Source organism: Microcebus murinus, chromosome 7 (assembly GCF_040939455.1).
Source record: "Microcebus murinus isolate Inina chromosome 7, M.murinus_Inina_mat1.0, whole genome shotgun sequence".
Taxonomy (NCBI): domain Eukaryota; kingdom Metazoa; phylum Chordata; class Mammalia; order Primates; family Cheirogaleidae; genus Microcebus; species Microcebus murinus.
The window spans coordinates 62,149,103-62,171,361 of NC_134110.1; the positions used below are offsets into that span (position 1 = coordinate 62,149,103).

General features: G+C 40.6%; 1 protein-coding gene across 1 annotated transcript in view; it reads right to left on the reverse strand.

Moving 5' to 3' along the window:
• Nucleotides 1-22,259, reverse strand: part of SPAG1 (sperm associated antigen 1) — a 73,831-nt gene that overhangs the window by 11,564 nt on the left and 40,008 nt on the right. The window contains exons 11-16 of the mRNA XM_076004680.1: nucleotides 20,858-21,248; nucleotides 20,365-20,464; nucleotides 14,640-14,792; nucleotides 10,401-10,567; nucleotides 5,307-5,439; nucleotides 3,217-3,343 (exon numbers count right to left, since the gene is read on the reverse strand). Of these exons, the coding sequence (XP_075860795.1) occupies nucleotides 3,217-3,343; nucleotides 5,307-5,439; nucleotides 10,401-10,567; nucleotides 14,640-14,792; nucleotides 20,365-20,464; nucleotides 20,858-21,248 (1,071 nt within the window). The remainder of the gene's footprint in view (nucleotides 1-3,216; nucleotides 3,344-5,306; nucleotides 5,440-10,400; nucleotides 10,568-14,639; nucleotides 14,793-20,364; nucleotides 20,465-20,857; nucleotides 21,249-22,259) is intronic.

The window sequence follows — 22,259 nt, forward strand, 5'->3', positions numbered from 1 at the left end:
GGTACCAGCCTCATAATCTAGTGGAATAGGATTACTCAAATTTGGGACTATTTTTCTGCATCATATAATTTCTAGAATTCATTCCAAGGAAGTATAAAATTCAAGTCATCTTTCATTAGGTACAGCTTCTGACTTTCAGTTAGCTAACCAGGTTCAAGGAGTCAGGCAGTCAGTATAAGGTAAACCTGTTCTAAGATTTTAGATGTATATAAACTCATGAGTCATGCAGATCTACCCTCATTTACCCAAATCCATCACACTCAAAGAGCTGAGTAAATTTTGAAGAAGGTTCTTAATTTGTGGTGCCACACACCATGTAGGAAATCTTTATATGAAGTCTACAAATGAGTGTGTTGCTAACAAAATAAAGATGGGGAGAGTGGGGGTGTTAGGGTCACACGGACACTGTAAATATGGTGCAGCTGCCTGGCTCCACTGGCGTGGGGGTCATATGGCAGTGTCTGTGTCCTGGCAAGAAGTGCAGGCATGGCTCCACTGCGGCCTGAGTGGGCCTGTGATCTACAAAAGCCTGATCACTCCATGCACACAGATTGTCCCTATCTGACATATACTATGCAACAACATGACCACTACCTCCCAAGAAAACTTAGATATTTTTCTGTCAGTGATAGGCAAGGAATAAAAGAACTATCTCAAACTCATTAGGGCAAAACTACCCCTTTTCCCAGCCCTAAACTTGTCCCTAACCCCTGTACACTCTCCATTATCACACTGCTCCACTCAGCCACCTCAGCCGGGAACCAGGGAGGCTTCTCCTTCCTTCCTTTCCACAGACATTTTACTGCTCACTGTGTCCTGTCAATTTTACTATCAGCCAGCCTTGAAATAACCCCTCACCTTCTGGTAGAGGCTAAACTGTGTCCCCCAGAAATTCACATGTTGAAATTCTAACCCTCAGTACCTCACAACGTAACCATATTTGGAGATAGGATCTTTAAAGAGGTAATCAAGTTAAAATTATTAGTAGTTCATTAGGGCTGGGCCCTAATCCAATGTGACTGGTACTGAGGGTATTTGGGCACAGACACACACAGAGGGAAGACCACATGAAGGCACAGGGAGAAAACATCCATCTATATGCAAGAAGAAACCAACCCTGTGAACACCTTGATCTCAGACTTCCAGCCTCCAGAATTGTGAGAAAATAAATTTCTGTTATATAGGCCACCAAGTCTGTGGCACTTTGTTATTAGCAAATTAATATATCTTCTCTCCTCCCTCAGCCATTACCTTCCTTCAGGCATCTGCTTCTCACCTTGGTGGACTCTCACTTATCTTCCTATTCCAAGCTGGGTCCCTCTGACACACCTTCCATGTTATCCCGAAATCTGACCCTCATGTCACCATTTACCCCCTTAGGGGCTCCCATCACCCTCAGGGTCAAGCACGGCCTCCTCAGCATGGCCTGCCAAGCTCCACCCCTCCCCCCACATCTGGCTGTACAGTTTGTGAACAAAGCCATAAAACATGTGTACAAGAATGTCACATCAACTCTATTCATAATAGCCCCAAACTGGAAACAACCTCAGTGGCATCAAGCGGTGAATATATAAATAAATTGTGGTAATCATACAACTCAGTGATAAAAAGGAACAATTCCTGATACACAAAATGGATGAATGTCAGCTTATGCTGAGTAAAATAAGCCAAAGAATAGAGCACCTTTTATATGATTATATTTATCATAATGTCAAAAAGAAGCCAAACCAATCTAATCTATAGTGATAGAAATTAGATGAATGGCTGCCTGGGGTTAGGAGTTGATTTCAAAGGGGCACAGGGAACTTTCTAGAGAGAGAGAAATGTTCTTGATCTTGATTGGGATGGTAGCTATAAGAAGATATCAAAAGTCAATGACCTTACACACTCACAATGTGTGAATTTCATTGTATTAGACCTTAATAATTTTTTTTTACAAAACCTAGAAGGCCAAGGCAGGAGGATTGCTTGAGCTCAGGAGTTCGAGACCAGCCTGAGCAAGAGTGAGACCCTGTCTCTATTAAAAATAGAAAAATTAGCTGGGTGTGATGGCAGACACCTGCATAGTCCCAGCTACTTGGGAGGCTGAGGCAGGAGCATCACTTGAGCCCAAGAGTTTGAGGTTGCAGTGAGCTACGATGAGGCCACTGCACTCTACTGAGGGTGACAGAGCAAGACTGTGTCTCAAAAAAAAACTACTTTAGTAAATGCTGTTTTCAAATATGTTCTGGTTTGTCCTTATGATGTTATTTTATACATATGTGAACATTCATTCAAGATTTTCATGCAGAAGAATCTACATAAAGAAAAGTACAGCCGGGCGCGGTGGCTCACGCCTGTAATCCTAGCACTCTGGGAGGCCGAGGCGGGCGGATTGCTCAAGGTCAGGAGTTCAAAACCAGCCTGAGCGAGACCCCGTCTCTACCATAAAAATAGAAAGAAATTAATTGGCCAACTAATATATATAATATAAAAAATCAGCCGGGCATGGTGGCTCGTGCCTGTAGTCCCAGCTACTCGGGAGGCTGAGGCAGCAGGATCGCTTGAGCCCAGGAGTTTGAGGTTGCTGTGAGCTAGGCTGACGCCACGGCACTCACTCTAGCCTAGGCAAGAAAGCGAGACTCTGTCTCAAAAAAAAAAAAAAAAAAAAAAAAAAAAAAAAAAGTACAATTATACAGTACCTTCTTTCTTCTAAACTAATGGTGTGGTTTTCTTGGAGAAGAATACCATTCTGTAGTCTCACACTGACCATCAGCCAGCAGAAGGCCTAGATCACGACAAGCTTTCAAATCTCTGATGTGTTGCTACCAACTTCTACTGAATGATCCATCTTCCAATGTGATGTCTTGCCCCCCCCCAACCCCAATCCTTGCTGGAGGAACCAGAAGCACTGCCGATGGCTTTCAGTAATTCAGTAACAAAACATCCTGTCCCTTAAAGTGAACCTATTATAACTAACAATACTCCTAATACTCCTTGGAAAATTAGAGAATAAATCATAATTTTGAGCTGGAAGGAATCTTAGAAATCATCCAATTCCATGTTATAATTAGGGGTGAAAGCTGAGGCCTATTCCAACATTTTAGAACTGCTTAGTATAGCACTAAGATTAAATCCCAGGATAATCTCACTCCCGTTCCATGATCATGGTTTATGTTCATGAAAACCACTTGATTTGTTCAGAACTAAAATTTCCACATTAAAATGTGGACTCACCTTGAGTCCTTTGTGAGCCAGAGCTCGTCTGTAGAATGCTTTCACGTTCCCGTTATCTATCTGAAGTGCCTGGTCACAGTCCTGCTTTGCCTCTTCAAACTGGCACAGCTTCAAGTAGCAGAGAGCTCTGGCATAATGTAATGGAACTCAGTATTAAGAAAGGTAAAGATATCTAGAAATGTAGACAACTAAGAAAAATCAGAAAATAACTCAGTAAATCTTTTTCCATACTACAGCTGTTTCAATTGAAACTTAACATTTGATTCCAATAATGGCACTCTCTTGCAACGCAAGAAATTACAGCACGGGGGATGTAACTGCAAATAATATACAGCCCTCCCCCTCCAAGGAGGATATAGTACAGTGGAGGAGACAGACCATTAAAACAAGCACACACAGTAAAATTTGTACAAGGTGCTCTGGAAGCACACAGCTCAGAACCACACCAGACCCAGTGGGACTGAGGCAAGAGGCAGAGCAGTCAGGGAAGACCTCCCAAAAGTAGTAACATTTAAGGTGAAACTCGAGTGTGGAGTGAGAAATCTCCAATGCAAAGGCACTGGGTTGAGAGAGTTAAGATGGAGATAGGGGAGAATGGAGGCCAAGCGCATAGACCTATGGTGGGAGAGAACATGGTGCTCTTGATGAATTAAGAAAAGTTCCATATGGGCTGAGCGAGGTGGCTCATGCCTGTAATCCTAGCACTCTGGGAGGCCGAGGCAGGAGGATCGCTTGAGCTCAGGAGTTCGAGACCAGCCTGAGCAAGAGCGAGATCCTGTCTCTACTAAAAATATAAAGAAATTAGCTGATTTAAAATTTTTAAAAAATAAATAATTTTAAAAAAAGAAAAGCTCCATATGACTGGAGCCCAGGGATGAAGCTGGAAGAGTAGGCAAGCCAGATCATGAAGGGCCTTGTGAATCATGACAAAGCTAAACTTTATCCTGAGCCTAACAGAAATCTGAGGACAGGTTTTGAATAGGGACTGACTTGTTTACCGTGTTCTAGACAGATCACTCTGCAACTGAGAAGAGACGAGAGGGAGCAAGGCTGTGCAGGGACAGCGTGGAGGGTGCTGCAGACATCTAGGAGATGCCAGTGGCCCAGAGCAGGGGCATAACAGTGGGGGTGCGCAGAAATGGTCACACTAAAGAGGGATTTCTAAGGTGTTGGAGGGATTTCTAAGGGCAGGAGGTCTTGGTCAGGGATGATAACCAGCCCTCAGTGCAGAAGAGAAGGGAGCATTTGGGAGTGGAACTCAGAAGACAGAGATTTGGGAGACATCACTGTAAGGTGGTAAATGGAGCTGGGGAAAGGATGGAATGGCCCTGAGAGGATGTGGAACAAAAAAGGGACCTACACCTTCAGAACTCCAAGAATACCAGGGAAAGAAAAGTCAACGGGGAGAAGAGAATAACCAGGCAATGAGTTCTCTGCCACTGCAGCCAAGGAGAGAAGGGGTTTTCGGGGAAAACTGACTGGCTAATAATGCCCCGTTCCACAGAGGCTGAACAGGAGAAGGACAGAAAAATATCTCCTGGATTTAGTGACATTTCTGGCAAAAGGTTGCCATTATTCTATCACCATATTCTATATAGCTATCCGTTACCCTGTGTGTTAAAGATGGCACCCGAGCAGCATTCTAGAACAATCTGCCCATTCCTACTGCACACTATAAAACATGCTGGTCCATTCCCTCAGCACTTCAGAAGCAGCAAGGCATTGCTCTGTAAGACACTATTTTGAAAGGGCATCAGCTCCTGCTCCTCCCATGTTGGACAGTGCCCAGGCCCAGCTAGCTGCAGCAAGGCCAGACAGGCCAGGAAATGCTGAATCAGAGCAGCAGCAGCCAAAGATGAGAAAACCTGGTGACATAGACTATATCAAACCACTCCTCTCTCCAGAACTCCCATAGCCCACCTCTTTCATAAACACTCACTTAAGACAACTTGGTATATAAATTTCTAGAACCATAACAAAAATCTTTGGCAATTAAACAATTTTATTAATTAAATAATTTATTATAAATGGTTATTTTTAATAATCAAAACTATCAACATAAGAAATATATAAAGTTATAAAGAACTTGCCTGTTTGTATATATAGCACATTCCTTGTTGTTAATCTTTAAGCATTCACTGTATTTACTAATGGCATCTTTATAGTTTTTGTCCTTTACACATTGATTTCCTTCTTCTTTAAGGGCTGTAAACATTTTTTCATCTATGGGACCCCCCCCAAAAAAAAGGGAGGAAATATTCATATAAGCACCTCTATAAAATCTTAAGTACAGCATAAGTAAATCTTCTATCGCAAATTAACTAGAGCTAATGTCTAAACAGAACAAAACTTTGTAGATAAATTAAAAAGATAAATTGGCTCTAAGTAAAAATAATTATATGACACTATTATTTTCAAATTAGAAAATAAAATGCAAGTAATTCTGTCATTTTTATCCATATTGGCATGCCTTCTTTCCTCTACTGGGATTCTGGACATATTAACAGAGGACAGAACCACCTTAGAGAGGGAGAAAATCAAGCCAAGCAAGGATACCAAGACACAGGCGACACTCTGTGATGAGAGGCAGGGTCTCAAATATGGCTGTTAAAGCAAGCCTAACAGTGTCTTCTGTCATCTCAATCCATGCTGCCTCAAGTAGCACTTATATAGCTGTACCAAGGGTACTTTAACCTCTAGTGAAGCTGCAGGTATGACAGAATCAGTCGATGAAATGGGGACACAAACATCTACAGTGTTTGACTCAATGACTATCTCATGAATCATGAATAAACAAACCTCTTAAAATCTGAAGTGGACATCTATCCAGCACCCCAAATTTCCTTGGGAAATCACACCTTTTCCACTCTTTGCTCCTGTGGTTGAGGTAACGTAAACCTCATCTGAACCTTACCCTTTGGGATAATTTTCATTTAATTAATTAGCACATTATAGTCCCATGGTCAATAATCTAAGGGATTGCTCAGAATTGGGCCTCTGAGAGCCAGTAAGATTTTTGTGCCAGATTCTTGTAAAGTAATTCTTGCTCTTTCCATGGAATTTGAGGTTAAATGGAGAAGCTATTTTGCCATCTTGTGATAAAAAGGGAAAATGGATCTTAAGAATGGGGCCAACAGGCTGGGCATGGTGGCTCATGCCTGTAATCCTAGCACTCTGGGAGGCCAAGGTGGGTGGATCACTCAAGGTCAGGAGTTCAAAACCAGCCTGAGCAAGAGCAAGACCCCGTCTCTACTAAAAAAAAAAAAAAATAGAAATTAATTGGCAAAATAAAAATATATAGAAAAAATTAGCTGGACATGGTGGCACATGCCTGTAGTCCCAGCTACTCGGAAGGTTGAGGCAGTAGGATCGCTTGAGCCCAGGAGTTTGAGGTTGCTGTGAGCTACATTGATACTACAGCACTCTAGCCCGGGCAACAGAGTGAGACTCTGTCTCAAAAAAAAAAAGAATGAGGCCAACAACAGAGCAAGGGAGAGGCCAAGTGGAAAGCCGAAGGGTCTCTAAATCCTGACTCAAGCCATCCCTGCAGCTACTCTACCCTGTGGACTTGTCCACAGTAAATGTCCATAAATGGCCTTTTGCCCAAGGCATTAAGAGTTGGGCATTCTGTTATGTAATCAAAGAGCACCAACTGTTCATCCAGAATTACATAACTATTCTTACTATCTTACAGTGAACATCGCTGACTCCCTGGAATGGGAATCTATTTCTCCCTTCCTAAGAGAACCTTGGTATTCATTCAGCTATCACCCCTCTCCCATTCAGCCCTTGTGTTCAAGGGAAGCTGACCCCACTGATCAGAAAGAAACCAGGGCTAAGCCAGTAGTACATGGCATTTCCTCATCAAAGAGATTGGCTTAGGAATGGGCACAGGGCCCACTTTAGGCCATTAGAATAACATAAAAAAGCTTGGGCTCTGAGGCAACATATTTCCTCATTCTTGAACTACTGCCACCAAAAGCAATGGTGTCTGTCTCCCTTTGGACGTTGATATGTGCAATGTGAAGCCTAAAACTGCCACAGTTCTACTGTTTTTGGCTACAGCTTGAGCCCTGATGAGCCGTGCCTGATCTCAGAGTCCATCTGGGCCCTTGCAGTTACATGAGCCAATGCTGCCCTGTAGGATTTAAGGGAACAGATTTTCTATTACTTGTAACCAAAGTTTTCAAACACACAAAATATTAACACTTAAAGTTTTAAATCTATGTAACACCTTTATAGAGTAGCTTGTTATGTTTTAAAAATCCATAAATTAAAATTTAACATATACCTTTAAATTCTGCAACCTAAAAGTCTTCTCATAGATATACTGAATTTATAATATTAGGTCGTTAAATATGAAATGTCTGATTTAGAATCAAAAGTGTAGTTTATTATATCTCAAACGACAAGCAGTACAATTAATCAAAGTGTGTGCCTAAACTGTCAACACAGTTTTGCCATCTTAATGGTAGCTTGTTTATGCCAGCATTGAAGAAGCCTGGAGAGTGAGTGGCGATGAAAATGTGAAAGGCATTTTCCACAGCTTGTTGAGAATTGAATATTTTTCCTTGCAAGAAGTGGTCCAAAGCCTGGCAGAAGTAGGATAGTCAATTGGTGCAAGGTCTGGTGAATATGGTGGATGACAGAGAGATTCCAAGTCCAGCTTCTATAGTTTGAGCAGTGTTGTTTGTGCAACATGTGGTCAAGTGTTGTCTTGCAAGAGGATTAGCCTGTCTCTGACTACCAATTTCGGCTGCTTAATCGCAAGCATCTTCATCATTTTGTCCAACTGGTTGCAGTAGACATCTGCAGTAATCTATTGGCCCGGTTTCATGAAGCCATAGTAGACAATACCAGTGCTAGACCATCAAACAGACACCATTAGCTTTTTTTGATAAACATTCGATTTTGGACTGTGTTTTGGTACTTTGTCTTTATCTGATCATTGTGCTGAATGCTAATTATTGTCAAAAATGACTCATTTTTCATCACACATAACAATGTGGTGTAGAAATGGATCACCTTTACGTCGTGACAGCAAAGAAAGACAAGTTTCAAGACGATTTCTCTTCTGATGCTTATTAATTCATGTGGAATCCATCTATCCAGCTTCTTTATCTTGCTGATTTGTTTCAAATGGTCCAATATTGTTGGAATAGTGTCATCACACCTTGCTGCTAATTCAGACATAGGTTGAGATGGATTCACTTCTACTACAGCTTTCAGCTCACCATTATCCACCTTGGTCTCAGGTTGCCCACATGGCTCATTTTCAAGATTAAATTCACCAGAATGGAACTTCTCAAACCATCAGTGTATTGTGTGTTCATTAGCCACATCCTTCCCCAACACCTCGTGATATTTTGAGTTGTTTGCGCTGCGTTGGTTCCATAATGGAGCTCACTTGAAATTAACACAAATTTCTGACTTATCCATGATTTCACAAAAATAGCTCTAAAAAAAATGTGAAAGATAATCACAAGCCAAAACATGTGTTTGAAAGACTGAGGATGTACCTTCACAATAAAAATAAAACAAGAACTGTCAAAGTGGAATGTCAGAGATATCAACTGTTAAACTTAGGAAACTAAGGACACTGGACATTTCATACTTATTAACTTAATATTAAACTTGGAATGTGAGTAACAATCTTATTTGTTCTTCTGCACAAATTGTATAAAATATTGGTTAACTTTTCATCTTTTACTTCAAATCACAGAATGTTTCTGCCTATGTTTCATATTTCAAAAGATCTCACAAAATGGGGTCAAATGATACTTCCCTTGAATCCTGGTATATAAACCCTAAAATAGAATATTACAGAGGATTTTTCCCCCATTTGCTGAAAAACCTTCCTCAAGCTTTTATCCTGCAATGTCTTTGGTATCCATTCTCACTAATAATTAGCAAACAAATACAGACAGAAAAATTCAAAAAGAGCTGATTATACTTACGATTTGCTACCACATAGCTATATATGCATTTTGTTAATAAGAAATAGCTTCTCTTAATTAAGCAAATGCTTTGTGTCAGGCCCCATTAATAACAGACTCTAGAAAATTAGAGATCTCCACAATTTTCCTAGGACTGCTAAATCTGAAAGCCTTGGTATATGTTCCCTGTATGTTCTTCCTAGACAATAAAGAGGATGAGTGCCCAATGCTAGCCATCAGGACGTCATGGGTGAGGGACCTCAGGGTATCTGCAAGATGAAGCCCATCCTGGGGACACATGTGGAGTGTCTAAGCTTGTGGAAGAAATGGGGCCTCAGCTGGCTTTGAAGCAGAAAGCAAGAGTGAAGCCACATTTATTAAATACTTATTATCACAAAGTAATAAGGTAGGCACCATGGGAATACAAATATGTTAACAACTATGACAGAAGGCAGAAGTACCTACTGTATACTGTCATGTGTTGCTCATCCACAGGGATATGTTCTGAGAAATTCATTGTTAGGCAATTTCATCATCACAATCCTAGATGGTCTAGCCTACTGCACACCTTGGCTACATGGAATGACCTATTGCTCCTAGGCTACAAACCTGTACAGCATGTTACTGTACTGAATACTGTAGGCAATTGTAACACAGTGTTAAGTATTTGTGTATATAAACGTGTCTAAACATAGAAAAGGTACAGTCAAAATGTGGTATTATAATCTTACAGTGCCACCATCATATGTGGTCTGTCACTGACCAAAACATTATCATGTGGTACATGACTATATTTATGTTGTGGGGTTTAATTTTGTTTTATTATTTTAAATACATCAATCTTATTCCGTTAGCCTCATCACATACACGGTCTACTATAGAGCTATATGCTACTTAATTCTTTTTCTTACTAGAAATAATGCTAACTTAATCTTTATTAAGAGGTTCCTATTGGTTTCCACAGTCAGCGTATGTGCTGAGTGTTTCATATGCATAGCTTCATTTATTTCTGAGAATCACCCCATGAGACAGTTATTAATATTATATTTCCCTGCTTTCATGTACACTAGGACATGGGAGGTATGAAGCAGCTTCTTAAGACCATGTAGTTAAAAAGAGGGAGAACAGTGACTTGGCTTAAACCCAGGTCAAAGCCAGAGTTCATTCTCTTATATCTCTGCTTTCCCGTGCAAGTATGCACACAGCAAAAGATCACCTTCAGAAGAAATGAGTGTAGGCTTCCCCCACCTGTCATGCCCAGCTGGTGATGGCTGCTGGGATGTCCCACTTGCTGTGAGGTTGTCTCTGCTGTAGGACGCCAAGCTCCCAGTGGTGCAGAAGTGGGCACAGCAGGAATGGGTGACAGTTTCTCCCGCCAATTTGGTCCATCCAGCTCCATTAAGATTCTTGTTATTCTAAAGGGAAAATGAGTTTTCTCTATTTATCATGCAATTTGTTTTTCATATTACTGAAAGTCAGATCAAGAGTAAGATTTACAAATGCTATGCATATGTGTACTTCCTTGGAGAAACACACAATCTTCTGTCCATGTAAACTAAATGTTTTCAAAAGGACTTTTAAAAGTTGCCATAAATAATGTAACTTAGAATATTTTTTAGAGCAAAGAAAAAAATGAGATATTTTTAATTTGTTAAAAAAAATCTTTAATCTTTGAGAAAGTAAAATATACAATTAAAATTTTGGAGGCTTAGAAGAAATGCCCCCTGTAATATTTAATATAATTACTAAATTGATGATGTATTACTCTTGAAAATAATCAGAAGTACTTTAGACTTTCTGTGCCCAAACTATACACTAAAGTGGATGAAAACAGGTGTTCAAAACTGGTTGCTAAAATGGATGAGTGTTAACTGTCCTAGAATATTGCTTTTTCTTAAAACATTGACATGTGGTTAAGATACTCTTTCTTACCTTGCATTTTTTTCACTTCTAAAATTATCCACTTATCTTTTCAATATGAATAAAGATGAAAAAAATAGGATACTAGTCTCTACTACAGGGGTCCTTGTATTAATGACATTTACTAATGCCCATCATAAAATTCAGATTAACACCCTCAATTATCACTTTCTCATTAATTTAAATATACAAAAATGTCAAACTTAAATTTAAAAACAAAATTGAATTCCATCTTTGGGATGAATCTGGTTTTAAAAGATTCTCCCAAGACTGAGAAGGTTTACTGGTAATTAGTAGAATACATTCGAAGTTAGTTAATTCTGTAGTCTCATATACTTTTTGTATAAAAAAAGTTTATATTTACATATAGACAAATATAATACACATACTCTTCCTATAGTTTCTTAAACCGAAATTTCAATAGCAATCTTTGGTTATAATTAAATTTCATGTTTTAATGTAAAAAATACATTTTTGTAAAATTAATGTGTAACTACCCACATTTGCAGAAGAAAAAGAAGCTTTAGAAAAAAGAATTTTCAAGCAAAACTTGTATTACCAGCAGAGAGGAAGGAAGAAGCAGCTGAAAAGAGATGATGTGTTGCCAGGGAGTAAATAAGTATGTGCAGAGAAATTTAACATGTAAGATTCCTGGAGAGGAAGAGAGGAATATGGTTAATGGAAGACAGAAACAAAATAAGCACAGATGTTTAAATTAAAAAAAAATAAAATAAGCTGCTGCTGCTTAATTTTCCATAATGAACTGGAATAGATGGAAAAGCAAGCATAAATATGGGATTCACAAAAAGGAATAGTGAAATTTTAGAAAATGGATATTTTTTAAAAAAATATTTATGGCAAAACCAGACAGAGCCTCCTCATCAACAAGACAGCAACAAGAACCATTCAATTAAAAAAATGACTGAGTCTTAAAAGTCAATTGTTATAAAAGAACCTTCTTGAGTACATATAAAAATATAATACAATCCTCAAAAATTTAAACATAGAATTACCATATGACGCAGCAATTCTACTCCTAGGTATTCACCCAGAACTGAAAACAGGGACTCAAACACAAACTTGTACACAACTCTTCATAGCAGCACTATTCACAATAGCCAACAGGTGGAAACAACCCAAATGTCCATCAACTGATGAATGGATAAACAAGTTGTGATATATATACATACATATAATGGATTATTCAGCCAAAAAGAAATGAAGTACTGATTCCTGCTACATCATGGATGAACCCTGAAAGCATTAAGTGAAAGAGGCCAGGCAAAACAGGTCATATATTGCATGATTCAGTTGATATGAAATATCCAGAATAGATAAATCCACAGAAACAGAAAGCAGATTGGTGGTTGCCAGGGGCTGGGGGAAGGGAGAATGAAAAGTGACTGCTTAATGGGTGCCCGGTTTCCTTTATGGGTGCTGGACATGTTTTGGAACTAGAGAGGAGTGATGATTGCACCACACTGTGAGTACTAATGCCACTGTACTGCGCACTTTAAAGTATTAATAGTTTTATGTTACGTGAAATCTACCTCAATTTTTTTAAAAAGTATAATGCAAAATGTTTAGAAATATGAGTAATCGTGATCTCTCAGACACATTTCTCCCTTTAAACCACTCAGCCTACTATTTTTAAAATACTCTTTAATCAGGCCCCTCCTCTCTGCCCGATACTTTATGTTTCACAAGAGCCTCTACCCCTGTGAGAAGATCCTACTTTCTCCAGCCGTACCTTGAAAACAACCAGGCAGAGGATGGGCAAGTTAAAAGCAAAGCCTCAGAGCACATGACTAAACCATGCTTTCCCTGTTGAAGAATGTACACAATCAACACATTTTCACTGAGGATATAGTGTACAAGGCACTGCAGCTACAAAGATGGATAAAACACAATTTCCGACCTCAAGGAACATCCACTAGACTGACAGGGAAAGAATTTTACAAAACAGGAGAGACAGAGGATGTAAAAATAGTATGGAAGTTGGGTAATATGGAAGTGTTAGAAAGGGAGCCAAGGTGTGTGGGTAGGGTGGAGAAAGACAGTGGGTCAGGGAAAGTCGTTTCCTAGAGGCAGCAAGTCCTCTCCTAAAGGACAAGAAGGAATTATCCACCCAAAAAGGGGAAAGGCCTGCAGGCGAGTAAGAGGAGGCAGCCAATGACACGCGGAGAGGCGGCCATGCAGCACCAGGTGAGGTGGCCTGATTTTATAAGCTCAAGACCAAGGAGGCAGCAGACGCCTGAGGTTCTGTCTCGTCCCACCCTGCCACAAATATCGGGTATTTATCCCTTTCTGGTATCAGGCTGGTATTAGACAGGTTCCATGTAGCCAGCCACCAAGTGGAAGCCCCAGGGGATAGCTGTTGGCTCTGCTTGCACATCTTTCCAACAGTTTTCTCCAAAGTGGGCTGGGACCATGTGGGAAGGTAAGGCATGATTTAAAAAAAATAAATTAATGTGAAACATGCCATTCTCGTTTTCTACAACTTTGCTCAAGGTCTCATGTTCTATCAGCGCCCTTCAAAGACCACCTTAAGTGCTCCCTCTGAGACCACCCCAGTCCACACAGACAAAGGTGGCCTGGCCCTCCTGTGATCCCTCCCACCTTACTAATAATTTTCCCAGCTGGGGACAACCTGTCTTACATTAAGTTTTCCCCCAGCTATATGCTAGTCTGCTTAAAGACAGAGACCATGGGTCATTGTTTCCCCTTTCATCTCTTTTGGGGGGAGTGGGACAGGGTATGCCAGACTGGCACAGGGGACAGTGTAACACATAAACACTTCAGAAGTTACACTTTGGGCAAATGAGATCAGAAAACATCAGACATAACTAGAAATGTTATATAACTAGTATTTTCAAATTTCACCTGAAAGCAATTTATGAAATCTGGAAGCTCTTACCTTCCCATTCTCACTCGGGGAGTAAATAGTTCATAAAATAAATCAGGTCCAAATTCTTTGCTATTTCACCATTATAAATTAATACTCATCCTAGGTGAGTGTCTATTTACAAGGGCATATAACACAAATATCTAGCAGGCTCACGTAGACATCCATTCTCCTGAGGAGAAACAATAGAGATGTTTCCACTGACAAATATGGCGCCAATGAACACTTGTAAATCCCTGCAGGAGGAGAAGATCCAACATGGCAGTTTTCACTGCATTTTTGGATCTTGTCCTACAGTTACTACTGATTTATGACATCAATGAAAACACCTTCCTATCACCACAGATATTTAAGCAGCACATATGAGCTATAACCTGTGTTATTAAGAAAAAAAGAAGAATATTCACTTAACAGTAATAAATGATCCAGAAAAGAAATACAAAGGTGCCAGAGAACAACTCAAAATGTATTAAGGGACAGTGAGAAATTAAGCTAGAGAGAAAGAACCACTTGGTTTAATGGAGTGAAAGAAGGCAATCATTTATGTAAATAGCTGGGAACACGTCTACACTTTGACATGTTCTTGAAAGAGGGGAAGGAAAACAAAATCTAATTCCATTATAAAACATCTAGACTGTAGGTAGCTGCCTACATTAGATTACCTGTTAATACTGTCATTTGCTAGCTGGACTCCACGGTCTATCTGCAGCACTGTTTTATAATCCACGTAAGCTTTCCCATACTGCTCTAAAGCCTCATAGGCCATTGCTCGTCGCAAAAGAGGTTTCATCGAGAATGGATGAAGTTCCAGAGCCCTAAAGAAGAAAAAAAGTTACATATCATTTGTTTTGCAAACTACTCTTTAATTTATGCTTAAGCTGAATATATACTGCAGTACTGGACTCACAAATTTGTACCTATCTGACATTTCATCTTGGGTACCTAGCAAAATACCAGAAAGGCAAACCCAGAGCAGCAGAGTTACCAAATTTGGTTACTCTCTTTTAAACCAGTATCAAAGCACCTGGCATTTACTCTTTCCCCACTAAGATGTGAGCTCCCTGGCAGCCTACCCAATGTCCTGAAAGAGCCCAGCATGGACCAGGCACAGAAGGTTTGAACAGATTCTTGTTATTGACAAATTACAAAGAAAATTCTGGCCATGCACGGTGGCTCACACCTGTAATCCTAGCACTTTGGGAGGTTGAAATGAGAGTATTGCTTGAGCCCAGGAGTTTGAGACCAGCTTGGGCAATACCAAGACTCTGTCTCTACAAAAAATAAAAAAATTAGCTGGGCATGGTGGTGTGCACCTATAGTCCCAGCTACTTGGGAGGCTGAAGCAGGAGGATAGCTTGAGCCAATAGCTGGAAACTGCAGTGAGCTTTGATGAAGCCACTGCATTCTAGCCCGGGCAACAAAGTGCGATCCTATCTCCAAAAAAAAAAAAAAAAACAAACAAAGAAAAGAAAATTCTTATTTGCACTTATGTATTTAATAAGGCACCTTAGTATAGAACCATGAAAACTTGCATTACCTTTTTCAAATCAGCACTCTAAAATTTATTACAGTTCATTAGGATTTACTTGCTGCAAAAGGGCTTTAAAAATAAGCCAGAAGGAAATCAAGGAACTAAACATACAATGATTTCTTACAAGTCATCAATTTCATCTTGCACTTTTTAGTCTATGAAGTGTTTTCAATATCACTAAAGATGCATTTCAAGATTGTGTTCTTGGTTTTGTTTGAAGTAACTGTTTAAAGCAATTTCAGTGTGTAATGTACTTCATCATATTCTGAAATAAAACAATCAAAAAACCGTACAGATGCTTGACTTACAATGTGGTTACATCCTGATAAAGCCATCATAAATTGAAAATATCATAATTCAAAAAGGCATCCCAGAGACTCTTTGGTCAAAGAATCACCAGTGCTTGAAGACTGAAACCCTGCGGTTGTGTATCACTTTTACACCGTCATAAAGTCAAAAAGTCATAAGTTGGGGACCATCTGTATTTATGACAGAAAACTATCATAATGCTGGTTTTAACAAAATCACCTGAAACTGTAAAGAAGTCTTCCATGCAGAAGTCCTACGAAGAGCCTACTTTCTACATAATCTACTCACCAGCACTAGACTGTCTACACTGGAGATTACAGGTTTGTTCTTTATGATAACTCATGATATAAGCAATTTTATATATCAAATATTTAACTTGCCTCAGGGAAAGCATAAGCGAGAGCCGCTTTAACTTGTTTTTTTTTTTTTTTTTTTTCCCAGTAGTCTTAGAAATCTGCTGTCTATTCCTGTCTACAATTATTTGGTAAGGAAGAAGCACTGATAGGGTATCTGCTACGTGCTAGACACTGCAGACTTTCTTATCTGATCTTACAACAAACCTGTAAGGTAAATATTAATATGTTCATTAGGCAGGGGAGGAAACTGATAGATACAGGGAGTGATGCACCCACATGTCGGTTATTTCCAATGTGATTGTCATGAAGGTAAGTGCATCACCTGTTCAGGACAGCCCCATGATATTCCCAGTCCTAGATCGACACCTCAGCCATAAAAGGCACTCAGCAAACTCCTGATTGAACCCTCAGAGCCTACTCTCTCCCTCCTACACACACACACACAAACACCGCAAATGAAGGAACTCTGAGTCATCTGCCAGAGTCATCACACTCCTCCACAATACTCCACAGTATACAGATACTCAATTGTCCTTGTGGGAGCCCTTCTGGATGTTGTCCCATGAGTTAAAAATGCTATTAAACACATCACTTCTCAGCCTTTTGCTAAGATCAAGTATGAAAATGCTATTAAACCTAATTAGATTCATTTCCCTGAAAAATAGTTTTGCTCTGCCTAAGTATTAGGATTGTGAGTGATTTAAATGATATTCTCTGTAGTGTGCTGATTTTTTAAAGTTTTCTATAATAGGTGTGTGTTACTTCTGTAATTAGTAAAAGTTATTTTACAAATAAAATTAAAATCAAGTAAGCATACTTAAAATACTACATCCAAGAGGTCTGTTATCTCCACCACTGCCTTAAATCTAGCTTAAGGATATTAACTCCATGTCAGCGATTGTAAATGAGTCCCTCTCACAACCACGACTCTCTTCACTTCACAGGGGACTTCCAACGCCTGAGGCGTCATTTATCCAATCAAGATGGCCCCAAGCCAAGCTTGGGATCTAAAACTGATGAGATGATGCATTTAACTTTTAGTACTATCTAGCCTAGCAAATGCAATGGGTTTTTTTGTTTGTTTTTCTGTTTTTTCCTTTTAAGCACGATCCTGAAAATGAAAATGAGCTTTTCAATGGAAATTCCATTAAGGAGAAAAACCACCCATTCATAAAAACAAATAAACTCAGAGAACTTTTAAACTAGAGCTTATGAAACAGGCTCTCCATTGAAATTAACACAGTTAAAACCCTAAAGAGTCTTCTAGTTTCGAATCTGTCAGAAAGTAGGAAAGATAAGCAAAAAAGTGAAGAATTACTAGGGTAACATTCATTTGTCTTTAGTCTGTCAAAATGTCTTCAATGGAAAGTCACCCAAAGATTTTTGGTGTGGTCTAAATAAACCAAAAAGGTTCTCTGACAGTTGGGAGAAGTAAAGATTTTTTTTTTTTAGCTGATAAACAAGTATGAGGACGAAAAGTAATTTCTAGAATAATGGCTTTCACACTTTCGCTCATGTTTCACCTGCAGGCCTAAAGAGAGCTGGGCAGATGCTGTGGTGAGGACAGAAGAAGCGCTTTCTACCCTGCCCCCACCCCCACCCCGCCCCAGCTCCTCAAAGGTCCCCTGCTTGCCCAAGGGCCACTATCCAAACACACCCCTGGGAAACACTCACACTCCTCAGAGGTTAGACATTTAAAAATCAAATAGTAGTTTCCCCCCAAAATTTCTAAAAAAAAATTATTTTCGTAGGTAGAAGTTTCTTCCCTTTCCTTTATTTTAAATTTTGCCTCCATGAGTTTTTCCTTTTTCAATGTTTGACTACTGATACCGCTTGTCTGGTAATAAGAGCTCATGGAACTTCCCAAAGAGCAAAGATAATTAACTGAAAAACTGAAAAAATAAGTATCCTTTAACATGTATGCAATGTTTTTGAGGTGAAAGAGAAAATGCAGTCATATTTTCTGCTAATACATTATTCCTAGTTCATACAGATTAAAATACATCCATATTTCAACAGGTTCACAAAGCACATTATGGCTTCTTTGGCTTTAAAACAAGCTTGAGAATCACTGCTTTAGAGTAAAATCACCCTACACTGGGCATTACCTCCACACCTTGTGTGAGGAGTCATAGGCTAGCTATCAAAGAAAACATCTAAGTAGGTCGGTCTCTATGGCGGTCAGCACAGACCAGCACAGCCTGATTCCTTGGCCTAGAACACAGCTCTTATCTAAGGACAAGCTACCCAAATTGACACCCACCTCCCTCACTGGCTCACTCCCTCACAGGCCATCTCCTGCTTTCCTGCAGGACCAGCCCCCATCCCAGACTCTCGGGACACCATGGCTAGAGTCCCATACTTGGCTTCCTCCTGGGTCCTGTTAAACAGTGATTTTAGCCAGTCAGTGTCCACTCCCTGTCACTTGAGGACAAAGTGAATCCATTGTTTTGCAGCAGCCCTAACTGTAGGGGTCTGAAGTTTTAACTAAAGACTTTTAACCTCACTCACTGTAGGGAAGGCCTAAGACAAATCCGAGGGCAATGTAGTAAACATTAGAAACAGACACTTGGCTGAAAGGGTGTTGGCTGTAAATCACCACATTCCCAGTAGCCAAGAAATTCACATGGTCTTCTCAGTTCGTTATGAGCAGTGGTAAATATGTTTAGGAATTTCCTGATAAAGGAAAAAAGCCCAGATTTGTGGCATTTTGCCAGTTGTCATGGTATTAAATGGTATCCTACCATGGCAGATTTCAAGCTATCAACTGGACATCAACCAGAATCTCAAAAATGTAACAGCTAGCTAGTGTGAGCCAGCATAACCATGAACAGGGTCTAAAGTCAGGCCAAAGAGAATATATTTTTATTTTACATTTGAATATGTAAAATTGGCAAAAAATCCAAATGTTTCAAGGCCTTCTTTTTAAAATGTAGGCACATATACAAGCAAGCTTTACCTAGATCAATAAACTGATATTGCTAATGAAATAAATAAATTGCTCACCTTATAAACAGTGTCCATATAATTTAGTCTAAACTAGAGAATAATATTAATTATTATATAAGAGGAATAAACCTGGACTGTTAATCAAGGCAGGATATAACTTATTTTTAGATGTACTAACGGTAGCTTCTTGCCAAAAGGCTTCTGAAGCATGCTTATTCTTGATACTTAATGGTAAAAGAAAACTATATTTTATTTATGTAAATATATTTATCCATCCAGACAGGTAACTTATTGAGTATCATGGGTAACTACTGTGCTTCGAAGAATAGAAAGCTGTATAAGGCATGGTTTCTATAGTTAACAATAATATATAGTTTCAAATAGCTAAAAGGATATTGAATGTTCCCAACACAAAGAAATGATAAATATCCAAGGTGATGGATATGCTAATTACCTTGATCTAGTCATTAAATATTATGTATCAAAACACCATTATATAGCCCCTAGATATGTTCAATTATTATATGTCAATTAAAAAAGAAAAGAAAAGAAAAAAAAGACACAGTTCCTGACCTCAAGGAGTTTAAATCCACTGCAGTGGATAACACAGGACCCACAGGTGTGACCAAGTGTCAGTGCAGATGTTACAGATCTGAGATGACCAGGAAGCTTGGGGCACTCAGGAAGGCAGAGAGGAGGGTCAGCTGAGAAGGGATTTCAGAAGCCAAGATGTGCAGAGGGCACTACAGACACTGGGGACAACGACAGCAAAGCCTCAAAGAACAGGGCAAGTGTAAGGAAGTGGTCCAGTGGACCAAATGGGAGCAAAAATTTGTTTGGGGGGCAACATGGTGATAGAGAAGACAATTATCTGGAAGACAATACTTAGCCATGAAAGGCCTGTTTGAAACAATCTGAGCAAAATAATGCTTAAGGAAACATTATTCTGATGCCACAGTGGATTGGAACTAGTTATCAGGCTTTTCCAGTAGTCTAGGAGTGATATGAGAAGAGCATGAATTAGGGTGGTAGCAGTGGAAATGAAAAAAGCTTGCACAATCTTCTATAACAGTCTTCATATGTGTGAGACACAAATTCATGATTTTTAAGTATTAACATACCGTAAAACTGTCTTAAGAAATTAGACCCATATGCAGAAAATTTAGGAGGCTATTGAACATTGCATTCATCACAATGACATTATAACAATCTCTTGACAAACCTGATAAACGTGCAGTTTACCTGTTACAATCTTGAATGCAGCCACTGCAGTTTCCTTCTTTTAGGTAACATGCTGCTCTATTTGAATATAAGATACTTAGATCATCTGCACTTTCACTTCCTAAAATCACATTTAATTAAATACAGTTAAAATCCATTAGCAAGATCACAGTTCACCAGAATTGCAAGACTGAGGTCTCCAGTGGCACTGCAGTCCTACAGACTGCTGATCATGCAGAGCTCCGAGGAGCTGTCTATTCCCGCAATGGCCACAGAGGGAAAATCCCACAGGGACAGATGCAAACACGCCTGGCCGGGCACATGCTCCGCATTCCAAGGTATTGTTCACGGAGGTCAAGTCGCACAGCGCCTTTAATCACCAGGAAAGAATGCACAGATGCAAGGCCTGTCATTCAGGAGGCGGCTAGTGACTCTCCCGCGGGGGCCCCCTCAGGTCCGGTGACCTGCCGCAGCCCGAGGGGCCTGGGGTCGTCGCGGGGCGCAGCACACCTACCTCCGGGCTCCAGCTGCGCTATCGCCGCCGAGTACTTGCCGGCCGCCTCGGCGAACTGCCCGCTTTTGAACAGCTCGTTGCCCTGGGTCTTCAGGCCGGCGGGGCCGGCCGGGGCGGCGGGCGGCGGCGGCGCGGCGGGGTCCCCAGCGACCGGCCCGCTGCCGGGGTGCCCGTTGGCGCCGCCGCCCGCCGTCGCCGAGGCCCGCGGCCGGCCCCGCTTGTCCGCGCCGGCGCCCGCCGCACGGCCCCGCCGCGGCGCGCCCCGGGCCTGCCGCTTGCCGCCCTCGGCTTTGCCCGTCAGCTTCTTCTGGATGTTGCCCATGGCGCGCGGCTCGGCGGCCTCTGTGGGGAAGTGGGTGCGGGAAGTGAGCGTTTGCATCATCAGGAGAAACTACCGCGGAGGCCGCGGGGGTGCCCGGCGCAGGGGGCGGGCTCGCGGGGGAAGCCGGGCCGGCGCCACCCCCGCGGGCGGAGCGCGGCGGCCTCCCGACCTCCGGGGGCAGGCGCGGCCCGGGGTCCCTGCGGCCGCCTGAGGACAGGGCTCCGCGGCTCCGGACTGAAGCCAACCCCGTGTTTAACTCCTCAAACGCCGGAAGGTCTTGTCACGTGAAAACCGGCTTTTCTAACCATTCCCTAAATCAGGCCATACCTGCTCAGGTAGATCTTACAGAATGCGTACTTCTTCCTTCCATTTACAATTTAGGAATGAATCAATGAATAAATGGAGTTACTAAAACTTGATGAATACAGTAACTGCACCCAAGGTTGGGACCACTGTTTCCTTATTTTAAAGGAATAGGAGGAAAAGATTTGGGAAAAAAAAAGTCAAAGTGATTTTTAAGTCATTTTAAAGTGAATTTAGGAAAGAAGTCACATAAGATAAGCACCTAGTTTTTAAACTTTAATGGGAGTTTTAAAAACAGCAAATTTTCCACCCCAATGCCTAATTCAAACTAAAAATTCCTTTGATTTTGATTGAAAGATTATAGGTATTAATAGCTTTAATAACTGATTATTGGATCTACTATTTTTAAATATGAAAATTATGTATTAATATTTTATTGATGGTATCACTATTTAACACAAAGCAACTAATCATTTCAAAGCACTGTTAAAAAGCACTTAAATACAGAGATTTCCAAGTTTTCTCTTTAACAAATTCTAATCTGATTCTTAATGATTTTCCATTCTTGTCCACAAATGGTAAAGCCAAGATTTAAAGCACAAAGAGAATAGAAAACCACAATTATCGGCCGGGCGCTGTGGCTCACGCCTGTAATCCTAGCTCTTGGGAGGCCGAGGCGGGCGGATTGCTCAAGGTCAGGAGTTCAAAACCAGCCTGAGCAAGAGCGAGACCCCGTCTCTACTATAAATAGAAAGAAATTAATTGGCCAACTGATAT